Source organism: Echinops telfairi, unplaced genomic scaffold, assembly GCF_000313985.2.
Source record: "Echinops telfairi isolate 266 unplaced genomic scaffold, ASM31398v2 ScPeMD7_2565;HRSCAF=3150, whole genome shotgun sequence".
Taxonomy (NCBI): domain Eukaryota; kingdom Metazoa; phylum Chordata; class Mammalia; order Afrosoricida; family Tenrecidae; genus Echinops; species Echinops telfairi.
Genome location: NW_022106463.1, coordinates 231226 through 244940, shown reverse-complemented (window position 1 = coordinate 244940; position 13715 = coordinate 231226). Strand labels below are relative to the sequence as shown.

The window sequence follows — 13715 nt, the reverse complement described above, 5'->3', positions numbered from 1 at the left end:
GCTTTACACAATTGATGTATGTATGGATTGTGATAAGAGTTGTATGAGCCCCTAATAAAATGATTAAAAATAATAATAATAAAATAAGTAAAAAGAAACATGTCCTAAAATTATGTTGGACAGTTAATGGTGATAGTTGAACAAAATGATGGACATACTGAATGTTACTGTACTATATATGAAGATTATTAAAATGTCAAATGCTTTTATTACTATTTACCACCCAACCCTCAAATGATGTTATCTCTTGTGTGGGAGCATGATGAATGGATGTTTACTTAGCAAGCTGTAAGATCCTGCAAGGCTTGGTAAAATGGCATGTGATAGAGGTCCCAGAAAGACCAAGAGATGGAAAAGTATATAAAAGAAAATTTATTTGTAATTTACTTTATAGAATCAACTCAGATACATGAGTGAGTGTTCATAACCTCCTCCCTGGGGGACGGACAACAGGGAAGTGGGTGAAGGGAAACATCGGACAGTGTAAGATATGACAAAATAATAATCTATAAATTATCCAGGATTCCTGAGGGAGGAGGGAGGGGGAAAAAGGAGGAGCTGATACCAAGGCTTAAGTAGAAAGCAAATGTTTTGAGAATGATGAGGGCAACAAATGTGCTTGCATACAATGGATGCATGTATGATTGTGATGAGTTGTATGAGCCCCAATAAAATGACTAAAAAATTAAAACACTACCCGTTTTTTTAAATTTTGTTTTTTATAATTTGGTGAATGAACACTGAAGAAATTAGATACATATATCACAATGCTTATGAGTTATGGATAGCCAGCCTTTAATTATATACATAAGAAAACCCAGATTATAGATAAGAAAATCAAGACACAGAGTTTAATGTACTTTACACAATCTGGTGAAGTACGACTTGACCTGGGAAGTCCGGCTTAAGCGTGAATGACTACTTACAAGTTGGGGCCACTACTACATTGTTGGTGCAGTAAAGTGCCAGGCACTTGGGACACAAAGTTGGTAGTCCCCCTGGGGTTGTCAACAGGGTTTCATATCCTTATTAGCTTTTCTGATGCTCCCTGAGCAAGTGCAAGTGTGCAAAAATGAAAGTTCAGAGTATTTTTCTGATGTGAGTTTGGATTTATTCCATGACCTTTTCTTGTGTTTTACTTTAAGATTCTTGGATCTCCCAGTCAGCATCATTTCCCCGTAATCAGAAACAACCAGGGGTGGATTCTCTATCACCAGTGGCCTTGCTTCCTAAGCAGATTTTCCAGCCTCCTTTCCAACAGCAACTTACTAAACCAGCTAAAATCACTTGTGCTAACTGCAGAAAACCTTTACAGAAGGGACAGACAGCTTATCAACGGAAAGGATCAGCTCACCTCTTTTGTTCCACTACCTGCCTTTCTTCCTTCTCTCGTAAGCGTGCTCCAAAGAAGCGCTTGTGCAAAAAGTAAGATAGAGCTTTCCACTTCACTCCATGTAGTTGAATGTTGCCTGCATTAATGTTCTGAATGTAAATAGAGAACTGGTAAAATTGTTGGTTGGGCTATCTTCAAGTTTATTGAACTCGAGTATCCTAGAGTGTGTCAAAAGCTGTGGAGTCACAAGAACTGTACTTAATTCCTTGCAGGAAAATAGAGTAAATATGAGAATAAATTGACCCATTCACTATCACTGCTTTTTGTCTTGTGCTGACCTGCAGCCCCACCTTCTGCCAAACTGTTGGCAGCCATTTTGAATGTGGCAGGGCCCTACAAAATGCTCTCTCCCTTGCAGTATTGTTTCCCTAGTACTTAGGAAGTCTGAGCAACCAAGACAAAAAGTCAACCTTTCAGTATCCAGAAATAGAGTTGATTCGTACTAAGTCATGAAAAATTGAAAATGACAGTTATCAGTCATTTATTAAACTTCTGTGACAATGGAATGTTTGCATGTTGTGTTTGTGTCCCTTCCGTTTTAGAGATGCACCTACAGAAAAGGCCACTGTTGGTGGTCAAGGTGATCCAAGGACATCTTCTCACGACTTGTATAGTACGCTTTTGTTCTCTCCCTGTGAAGACACACAGAGTCTTAGAAAAAGAGTGCTGAATAAATCAAGATGCACAGTCTGTAATAAACTAACAGAGGTCTGTATTTTAAGCCTTACTTAGGTTATGGAGGCTAACAGGGATCATGTTAATTTTAAATGCCATATATGCTCTGCCATCTATAAGCACATATCTAAATACGTATTTAGGAAGTTTAAGGGAACAATAAGGATATGTTAAAACATTTAAAAACAAATATCCTGTTTGTATAGTATAGAAAGTGTTCATTTGTTTCTATGGTGTCAGGTGTACTCATGAACAATTTCATTCATAGTAATACTAAACAAAAATGTGGTTTCAGTATATAGATTGAGAGTATGGTGAACAAGTAGAGTGATATATATTGATAATTCCACACTTACTTAGGTCATACTTTAACCTTTTCAGTTGCTGAAACAGCAAACATTCATACCCCTTTTTTCCTAGTTCTTACGACTAAGTTTTGTTCTGGCTACCAGACCCTTGCTGTCTAGTCAATACTTACTTACTTATTCAAGGATAGACTAGAACTGCGCTGTAGGGTTTCTGAGACTGTAAATCTTTTTGGCAAATCATTCTCCTGCAGAGTACCTAATGGGTTTGAACTGCCAGCCTTGCAGTTAGCAGCCCAACATTTCATTCACTGCACCAGCCATGCAAATCTAGGACACCCACTTACTTCACTTACTGTGGAGCTGTGCAAAAATGAGGCACACCTTACTTATTTATGCACAGACATCCTAAGATGGGTAGTATAGCTTCTCCTAGCCCCTCTAGGGACTGGGGAAAAATATACTTTTAAAAGTCTCTATGGATAGCTCTTACTGCGAAATGAATAGGTCTTTTGTTACTTTTGAAGAAAATATTGTATTGAATAAATTCTGTTCTTTCTTTTAGATTCGCCATGAAGTTGGCATTAATAATGTAACTCATAAACTTTGTAGTAACCATTGCTTTAATAAGTACAGACTGGCCAATGGTCTGACAATGAACTGTTGTGAACAGTGTGGCGAGTACATGCCCAGTAAAAGTGCTGGAAACAATGTCCTGATGATTGAAGGCCAACAGAAAAGATTTTGCTGCCAAAACTGTATTAGCGAATATAAACAGGTAATTCTTTTTAATAAGCTTTCAATTGTGTATGATAGCTTCATCTATTTGACTTTTATTAACCAGATTTATCTCAGAATCTTGTCTAGTTTTATCTTTGTCACTTTTTTCCATTGAGCTGCCCCAATCTTAAGTGAACATTAAAATACAGTCATGCGCCGCATAATGTCCAGGCAACGTCCGCCTGCATAAACGTCCGTGGCCCCATAAGGTTACTATACAGTTGAGAAATCCCAATCAGAGAATCGGATGTAGCGGATGTAAATGGACGTAGCAGATGTAACTGGACGTAGCGAATGTGACAGCTTCCTGCATGCAACATGTGTATCATGTCTCATGTACAAAGTGATTGCAGTACCAGGTATAGAACGGTACAGTACATATGTAACTTATAATACATAAGCCTTGGTAGTGGTAATAAATGCCTATGTTACTGGCTTGTATATGTACTGTACTTTCTATCATTAATGTGGGCTTTCCCTACTTAACAAACAAACCGTTTACCATATTGCATTGTATGCTTCGACTCTTAGGCAGAAGCATCCAGCCTTGTGTATTGCGTGTCTCTTGAGTGTTGTAGTGTTATCTCTCTGTTTAATTTTCTTTCGAAAATATTACCGTGAAGTGCATCGTGGCTCGCAAACACAGCAAAACCAGTGCTAGTGATAGCAGCAGCAAGAGGCAAAGGAGAAGTATTGATCTGGAAGTGAAGCAGAAAGTTATTAAACTGCATGAAGGTGGAAAATCAGTGAATGCTGTTGCTCGTGATTTAGGCATGTCTCACTCAACAATCACAACGATCCTCAAAAACAAAGAAAAGATTCTCCGAGCTGTTAAAGGATCAGCTCCACTGAAAGCTACAAGGCTAACGAAAATGCGAGAGGGCCCTATCTCAGATATGGAGACATTGCTGATGGCGTGGATAGAGGACCAAGCACTAAAGCGAATCCCTCTCAGCACATCGGCCATCACTGCTAAAGCGCGAAGCTTGTTCGAGATGCTTAAAGAAAAAGCAGGACCAGACTACAATATCGAGTTTAGTGCTAGCTCTGGGTGGTTCATGCGCTTCAAACAACGGTTTTCGCTGCATAATGTGAAAGTGAGTGGTGAGTCTGTATATAGTAGTGTATATTTTACGTTTTTAATGTATGCGGTGTTATATACAGTACTAGCCTACTTAACTCATGTTGCCTTGCCAAATACATTACCTGAAACACACTGCTGTAGGTATACAGTCAGTTTCTCGGTTATTTAGTCAATACAGTATCTCATATAACTTTACTAAGTATATGACAGGGTGTTTGCACAACGTCCAAATCACGTAATGTCCTGTTTCACAAAACATTACATGGATGTTAAGTGACGCATGACTGTATATTGGTTATTATAAATTAGCTTATTCAAAATATTGTTACAGAACTTACTACAGAGTAATTTTTCTTTCAAATTCTCTTGAGATTTAGATGGAATCAGATTTTTAGGAATTGTGTTAAATTATCTTGGGTTTGAATATCTTACTGTTGTAGGATAAAATTCTTATGTAGGAATATTTTCCCCCAAAACATTTACTCAGGCACTATTTGCATATAATTTGCATACAATGCCCAAATGCTAGTGAAAATTTTGAATTCATAAGTAACCACTACCCCACCCCAAATATAGACCCAAACAGAAAATGTTTTGAAAATGATGAAGGCAACATATGTACAAATGTGCTTGATACAATTGATGTATGGATTGTTATAAGAGCTGGAAGAGCCCCAAATAAAATGATTTATTGATAATAATAATAAAAACCTAGAACGTTTCCAATACCCCATTGTATGCTCCTGAATTTGCCTCTGCAATTTTACTGGAAACCACATTCTGATATCTGTGCCAGAAAATTAGTTTTGCCTATTCCTGAACTACATACACATGGAACTTAGATGTGTGTTTATTTTTTCAATTTATAAAAGTATTTGTATTCTGTCTGGCTTTTCTTGTTTAGCATGTGTTTTGTTCGTTTGTTTATTTATTTAAATGTTCTTGTTAGCATGCGTTTTTCAGACTCGTTCATCCCTATAGTTGGTTTCTTCTGTGGCTTAGTGGTCATCCTACTGTAGGAGTATGCCACAGCTTACCCACCTGGAGTTGCGTATGCTGGACTGTTGCAGCTGCTAATGTTTGTGTTTGTACTATACCTAAGTTTTTTAATTTCTCAAGAGTTCGATGACTGAGTCATAGGGTAGGGACTTAGTTAACTTTATAAGAAACTGCCCAGCTCTTTTTTTGGAAGATTTTTCTCTCAAATTATGATTTATCTTAAATGTTTGAATAAGTCTAAATTTATCATTTGTTTGTTTTCTAATTAATAATTTTTTGTGTTCTAGCTAAGAAATCTCTATCTAGGTTATGCAGCTATTTTCCTATATTTTCTTGTACTTTTTTTTTTTTTAGTTTTAGTTTTTATTTGATCTATTTTGAGTTCTTTTGTGTGATATGAAGTATGGTTAAAAGATTATTGCTACTTGATCTCCAGGTGACTATAAGTAAAAACCATACCCTCTGCCATCAAGTCAGTTCCTAGAGAGCTAGAGTAATTAAGGCACTGTCATAGGCTGTAAGGATAGATACATGAGTGGACTAGGATAGCCAGTCCAAATGGAACCAAACATATATAACCAATTCTAGAATTAAGTGGTAAGGTAATTTGATGGGGAAATCAAGGTATTTTTAACACATAATGCTGGGCTAATTTTTTGGTTTTATGGAAATAAATGAGTCTGCACTCCCATCTCATTCCATACACAAAATTAATTCCAGATGTATCCTAAATGTAAAATCAAAGAGCATTCTTAACCCCCATTTTTTAGGTACTTTGCTAAAGTTATCTTTTCAAAGACTTCTGGGCAAGGAAGGAGAGTGATTTGACTTCTTAGACAATGAAATTTTGCTAAGGGCATTGAGTTCATAAACAAATATAATGCTTATTACTTAGAAATAAGGCCTACACAAAAGTGGTATGGTTATACTTCTGTAACCCTGGTATATTTACCAAGGTAATATATCAATGGTATATTTGTTTACTGCTGTAAAAATGAGAACTAAAAATAAGGAAATATAGACAGGATAGGCAGTCACCAACATATCCAGAATTTAAAAAAAAATTTTTTTTTATCTAATGATCCCCACCATGATCTCGAAGAATTAAGTGTATTAATTCTACCATGCATATTTCATGATGAAAAAGGACTCATAAACAGTTGTCAAATATACGGAGGATGTTTCTTTCTAGTGTACAAGTACAGGGCTTTTCCCCAGCATGTCACTGGTTGAAGTTGCCAATAGTATGCCTTAACGTAGCCAGGAAAACCTCAGACAGTGTTGAAGACTATGCTGCCCTGGATCTCAGTATTCATTTTCATAAAATTGCTTTCTATTGGGAGCTAAATCTCAAAGGAGTAAGCATGACTTGGGTTGTCTATTCACTGAGACTGTAAGTATAAATTCTAGTGGTGATTTCATGTAATTCAACTAGTGTTTGTAGAAAAACTTGAAGTTTACTGCTTAGCCTTTTTTTCTGTAGACAGAAAAAATAAGAAAATAGTATACATGATCAAATGTTGAATTGCTTTTATTCTCTTTTAATTAAATTTTTAATTATTTTTTTAATTGAGCTTTTTGTTCTGCCAGAGAAGCTCATATTTCTCTCCTTAGTTTCAGATCAATGACTGAAATTACACAGGGAAAACTAATGTCCGTTTGTATAGTCCATACATACCTCTAGCTATGGCTAAAAATAGTCTTCAAACATTTATGTACATGTTTTTGTGTGGACTTTTTTTGGAGTGTTGTTTCTCCTGGGCATGTATGCCAGGGAGTGGAATTACTAGGGATCATATGGTTGACTTTTGAGAAACAGCTGTTTTCCATAGCAGCTGCACCATCTTCCCTTCCCACCAGCGCAATAGGGCTTCCAGTATGTTCTTCTAGGTTCAATCATGGCTGAGGAAGTGAAAATGGAACAGATCTGATTTTTAAAAAAAATTTTTTTTTTTTTTAAATTTCAGTGAGCTGGAATGGGAAAATTATAAGCTCATCCCTGGTAGAAACTTAATTTCCCTCTTAGAAGACAAAGGCAGTTTATGAATTGCACAGTAACCATATCTCTTATTCCCACTCCCCCAATGGAGTTGAGCGAAGATGGCCAGTGACTGCTCGCGATGTGTGGTGCTCTCCTTAGTCCTGGCGGCAGTCCAGTCTGCCACGGCAAGCTCCAGGAAGGGCTCACACCTCCTCTGAATGATCCCTTCTAGGGCCGAGCCCAGAGTTTCCCCTTTGCTTACATTCTGGCTCACTGGAATTTGTAAAGTTTGAGTCTGTTTGGGTTTCACTTTTTTAGACACGGCTGAGTGGTTCAAACTGGTTTAAAACCCTGCTAATTTCACCACATCTTTGTCAACACTTGCTTATGTATCTTTTTGGTCATTCTAGTGAGGAGAGTACTCTGTAATTTGGGTTTTGATTGCGTTTCCCAGGTGACTGATACTGTTGAGCATCTTTTAATATGATTATCAGATATTTGAATGTTAACACTGATAGGATGAAGTAGTAATTTGTCCTATTTTTCTCCTAGACAATAGAAATAAAATCAAAAAAAGTATCAGCACCAGAAAACAGAAAAAGAACTGCTGTTAGAGAAAAAAAAGAAAGAATACTATGTGGATCATTGAATACACTTTTGGACAAAATCGATGGAACACCAAGAGAAAAGGAAAAGATAGCAGAGCTACAGGTTTCAGTAGAAGGTAACACAGGCCCATCGCTCATCAATAAGGGTGGGAATTCACCTTCTTCTGTGTCAGCCATAGATGGTAAATTTCAAGAGCAAATGGAAGAGAAAAAATCAGAAGATTTAGCTGTGCCAGATGTACTTTCTACAGATCCAGGTACATGGCCCCGGATTTTGAATACGAAACAATGGGATGCTCTTGTTGAACATGATCCTCCTCAAGTGAGAAATTTCAACTTCCCAAAAGACAATACAGGAAGGAAGTTTTCAGAAACATACTATACACGAATTCTGCCAAATGGTGAAAAAGCCACTAGATCCTGGTTACTTTATTCTACCTCAAAAGATTCCGTGTTTTGTCTATATTGCAAACTCTTTGGGGAAGGAAAAAATCAACTGAAGAATGAGAATGGGTGTAAGGATTGGCAGCACTTATCACATATTCTTAGTAAACATGAAGAAAGTGAAATGCACATCAATAATAGTGTTAAGTATTCAAAATTAAAATCTGATTTAAAAAATAAAAGTGGAAGCTGTAGGACAGAAATTGTGTAAAGATGAGAAAAAATTGTGATGTGCTACTGTTAAACATCTACTATACCTGATTTGGTATTTGACATGGCAGTGTCTGATTTGGTTTTCGACATGACTGTCTTACATTTACTTTAAAAACAAACAAGAAACCCAACCCTGTATCTAACAGTCAATACAATATTGTGCTGTGAGGCTCTTATACAGAATAACTTTTCATAGTTCATTAGCAATAAGTATAATAGCAAATAGATAGTAAAGAATGTTTCAGATTCTAGGCTTAATTGGACTTAAGGCAGATTTCAGTAAAATCATTATTTTACTTTTATCAATTCACACCTTGAAAATTGCTATTTGAGGACTGACAATTGACAGGTTAGGTTAATTTTCTGCTGTGAAAACTTTAGAGGAGAGGCCAGAAAGGCTTGATTTATCATTATACCAATGTGAACAAGGATTCTCTCTTTGTTATTCAAATGGTAAAAATTCAGAAACCATTTAGGAACACAATGGGATGTTAAAAGCATAGCTTTTTGCTGTTAAACCAAATACTTCTGATTTCTTTTTTTTTTTTTTTTTGAGCGAAACGTTTGTTACATTAAGTTGATTAACTGGCATTTTATTGGTTTTATAATTTTTAATTTAATTTGTAAAATGTTTTAGCTTTTATTGTGTGAGAACTATAAAATAAGAGTATATATTTTTAACAAATATAAGAAATGTTGAAATAAAAGTATATTAAATTAACTCTTTCATCTTCTAGATTATTTTCTTTGAAATTTGAGAAACATTTATAATTAAGGATCCAATTTTTTTTTATCTGGTCAGCAATGTCTACTCACTTACTTTTCCCTTTCTAATTTCTGATACCGGTCTTAACATAAATTGAATTCTTCTATATATATGCTTGGGCTTATTTAACCCTTCCCCATGAAACAAGCTAGTATATGAACATTGACCAGAACAGTACAAGATTTTTTCTTGGGTAGGGCTGACAACTAGGAGTACTTGCAAATTCTTTCAGTGATGCTTGTTTGTTACCACATACAACTATTTTCAGAACACCCAAGAAAATCAATTCCCCCCCCCACACACACACACTATTTTGTGTTTGTCGACTGCAATGCTAAATCTATCAAGCTTGGATAAGAAAAGTTTTTTTTATGTTTCAAAAGATGCAGTTTATCTTCATGGACTTGAGAGTATATTTTAGGTAATAGGATACTAGTTCTGAAGTTCCTATGTAAATTTTAATGGACACATTCCATTAAACCTTACCCTTCAATTGAATGACAGCTTTGTCTATAATTCTTTTAGGCTCTGGCTGTTCAAGCATAGTATTGAAACCAACCACTGGTTGCTAAAGATAATCGAATTTATCCAGTCAGGAAGCAGATTGTGTTTTGTATACTGGTGCAGAAAGTAATGTGATCTTTTGTTCTCCGTCTTAAAAAGCCCTGAGGACAGAAGCAATCATCTGGGGCAGGATAATCAGCCACAGGAGGCATATTGTAATTTATCCTGGCCACTTAGTAAGGACAGTAAAAGCTTTGAAAGACGAGGATTCAGAGCCAGGAGTTGGAGAGGGTTAGCATCTGCTTATTGGAGGGTACCACATCCTCTTTGGAATATGGAAGCTTTAGTGGGATCCCTCACACTTTCCTCATGTGTCTGTATTTGTATCCTTTAGTGTTTCAGAAAGGTGAGTCAAAAATTATTTCCACTGAGGCCCAAAGAGTATTTCAACTGTATGTTTAGCTTTATCCAAAACCAAAGGGGTTCGGACTTGTCTGCCATTAGCAGTTGGCAGCAGACAAGTCGCAGTAATATACTTCCTTAGTATCCTTAGGGTGCTTAAAAAAAAAACACCCCAAGTTAGCTTCTTAGGGATCTGCTGAACTGATTAAATTCAAGGCAGGCCAACTCAGAAGGTTGTGGCAACAGTGTTTTGGGGAATCCAAGGGAGGGTCATCTCAATGTAATCTTTTTTTTTTTAACCAATAGTTTTATTGAGATAAAATCCACATACTCGGGTGTACCCCGCCCCCCAAATGGAATTTTATTTTCAAAACCTTATCACCTTCAAAGTACACTCCATTGCAGTGAATACATTTGGTAAATCTCCGATTCTATTCTTGGAAACATTATTCAAACATCTCTTTGGATGGCTGACAGTACCTCCTTTGTTTTGTTTTTTCCCCCCTCCTTTTCTACAACCTCAAATTATCCTTTCTTGTTCCTCTTCATTCATTGAAACAAAAAAAAGTCATATAGAGCAAGGTCAGTTGAGCCAGGTGTGGGACAAGAGAGGCATGCTGTTGCATTGTGGTGACAAAACTAATCCGTCTGCCACAAATCAGACCTTTTGTCGCACACTGTTAAGCAATCTTTTCAGAACCTCCAACCAAAAAGTCTGACCTGGTGGAACGAACTCCAAATGCACTATGAGTCAACAATTTCATCCTTTTGGACATCCAGAATGTATGAGGTTTGTCATCAATCAACATTTCACCTTTAAAACAAAAAAAACACTCATACACTTGTATTTTTCCCATAGGACTTTTCCTGTAAACTGTTCAACATCACAACAGTTTCTGTGGAATTTTTCAAAACAGGAAACAATTTCACAGTCTCATGCTGTTCTCTTAAATTGGCCTTCAAAAAACGAGGTTCGAGTAAAACTGCTTTTATGAAAAAATTCACTGTGACCAGAGTACCTTCCCAGGTGATGCCACTGGATGCACTAACTCAAAGCGAGTTGCTCCATGCTTGCCCAGCTGGGGAAAATATATACTATGAAAGCTCCACTCTACCTAGTGAAATTCCAGGTTTTGGGGGGTACCCCCTCATATACACTTCCATAATTCAGTTGTATAGAAAAGTTACATGTACATTACCACAATCAGTTCTAGTACTTGATAAATTTTCTTGAAGGACATGGTGATTGTGACATTTTCAAAAAATTGAAAACTATTGTCAAGAAAAAGGCTAGGCAAGTACAACAAGGTATGTTTTTTCCATCATGCTGATACAACCTGCTCATTCTAGTAGCAAGGGCTGTCCTAGAGAATTTCAAGAATTCCTAGGAAATCTTCACCCTATACAAAGCATGGGAAAAAAACAGCATGGAATTCTTTGCAGGCAAGGTTAGAGCGGTAAACATGGCCTGTAGAAATGTATAGATGTGTATACATTTATATACATACATACATATGTATGCATACATACAAATGTAAGGATATGCTGAGAAACAATAGCATCACATTTTGATACCTTTGTTTTATAAAGGAGCCTGATTTTATCAGACTTTTTCACTCTAGTTTCGTCCGATTATTATGTACCATTGCTACTGAGAGAGAACCCTGTATACTGCTCAAGTACAGATAAGATACCATAAAATACATGGAGGAATGAATTAAATGTAAAAAAATCTCAAAAGATACGGAGTTTATGTGTCTTTATTATTATTTACAACATTTTGGTATTTAAAATATAAGATGTGGGTTACTTTCCCTGACACAATTGCTGAAGACAAAATGAGTGCATAAACAAATATGGTGAAGAAAGCCATGCTATTAAAAGATAAGAGCATCTGGGGTCTTAAACGCTTGAAGATAGAGTGGCCATCTAGCTGAGAAAAAACAAATCCCACATGGAAGAAGCACATCAGGTTGTGTGATCACGAGGTGCATCAAAGACCCAGGACAAAAAAATCACATTGATGTGAATGAGGGGGAATGCAGAGTGAAGACCCAAAGCCCATCTGACAATTTGACATTCCCTTACAGAAGGGTAACAAGGAAGAGATTAGCCAGTCTGTAACAGTTGTCTCGTGCTCCTTTGCTGGCCAGGCCAGACCAATCTTCAATTAGCAGATAACCACTGGCCTGCAGGTGCCTTCCCTCCTGGTTATTTGCCATAGGATAAGAGCAGCCCAGTTTGTTTGCAGTGGTGGCATGTCCCTCAAGGGGCCTATTCCAGTTAGGGCAGTTCGGTGCTCACTGGACCGGCCCCTGACACACATAGCACCTGGCACTTTGTTCACAAGTCTGGGAAACCTGGGAGGTGGTTGATGGGAAGTGGTTGGCAAATGCAGACAGTACCTGGGCATGTCCGATGTCCTCCTCCTGAGCCTGCACCTCCCCGTCCTGTTCCCTGTTGTAAAAGGTGGCGTTCGCACTAGTGGCCATCTCTGAGGGTAACTCCTTCAGGCTTCAGCACTACCTTCTGGACTTTTTCTGAAAGTTTGATGCAGCCTGTGTGAGAAATGTGTCCCTGAGTAAGACTTAGCCTTTGTAGGAATCTATGTCTATAGCAGTGTGAGTCCTGGGGGCCTCTTTTAGCCGCTCTATAGCTGTCACTTGGGCATAATTAAGAGCTTTTTACCTACCTGACCCGAGTCCACTTGTGATACACACCAGAAAATGTTCCCATGCCCACCCATCCTTCAGATCATTATAATCCCAAGCAAGGTCAAGTACTATCCTTATCAGAAGGGAGTGGGCTCTACTTGTTGGATAAACAGTGGTGTCTGCTTGGCCTAGACAGCTGTTAACTCTCAGGGAGAATGACCCCCAATCCACTCCTGATGACCTCCAAGTGTACAGTCATTCTCAAGCAGCTAAGTCTGGCATATATTTTGGGGAGACAACTTGAGAGAAACCCTTCTGTTTCCCACAAGAGAAGATTCCGCTTCCCTCTAGGAGGCCGGCGTATTTTCAAACTGGGTCCCTTGCAGTGTAAGTTTGACCAAGCCACCCAGTTCCCAGTCTCTCAAGAGTGGTGAGGTGAGAGTCTGGAAGCACCAAGAGTCTGTGTGCCAGGGAACTGTGTCCCCATTCCCAGGATTACCTTAGTGTAGTACACAGGTTATATCTGAGTCACGGCACCACAAATGTTATGTTTCTCGGTGGGAAATACCTTGCTTCTTTACTTCACCCAGGAAAGAATTCATACACAAGCTTGGTTTGTGATCCAAGTGAGTTTCATAAGGGACAGCAGAAGTTTTAGTCACTGAACACAGGCAACCTCGGAACTGCACGCCCACACATGGTAGCCTGAGGTCAAAGGGACCGCAGTCTGCAGCACAACCAAGTGGAAGGCAGAAAAGAAACAGAAGGGCCAGGTGCTCTTTTTTTTTTTAATTGTTTTATTAGGGGCTCATAGAACACATCACAATCCATACATACATCACTTGTGTAAAGCACATTTGTACATTCATTGCCCTCATCATTCTCAAAACATTTGCTCTCCACTTAA

The 13715-nt window shown here is 37.8% G+C and overlaps 1 protein-coding gene and 1 pseudogene across 5 annotated transcripts in view; one reads left to right on the top strand and one right to left on the bottom strand.

The window, feature by feature from the left end:
- ZMYM5 (zinc finger MYM-type containing 5) overlaps positions 1–9203 on the top strand; it is a 27468-nt gene extending 18265 nt beyond the window's left edge. For 2 of the 5 annotated variants that reach the window (XM_045294030.1, XM_045294029.1), the window contains 5 exons: positions 1146–1425; positions 1936–2101; positions 2939–3151; positions 3777–4250; positions 7770–9203. In XM_045294030.1, the coding sequence (XP_045149965.1) occupies positions 1146–1425; positions 1936–2101; positions 2939–3151; positions 3777–4250; positions 7770–8480 (1844 nt within the window). In that variant the 3' untranslated portion in view covers positions 8481–9203. Of the gene's footprint in view, positions 1–1145; positions 1426–1935; positions 2102–2938; positions 3152–3776; positions 4843–7769 lie in introns of those variants that run through there. The other 3 variants (XM_045294034.1, XM_045294031.1, XM_045294032.1) reach the window with 3 other exon arrangements.
- Positions 9204–12635: 3432 nt separating this feature from the next.
- The window catches only part of LOC101655398, a 6902-nt pseudogene continuing 5822 nt past the window's right edge, over positions 12636–13715 (bottom strand).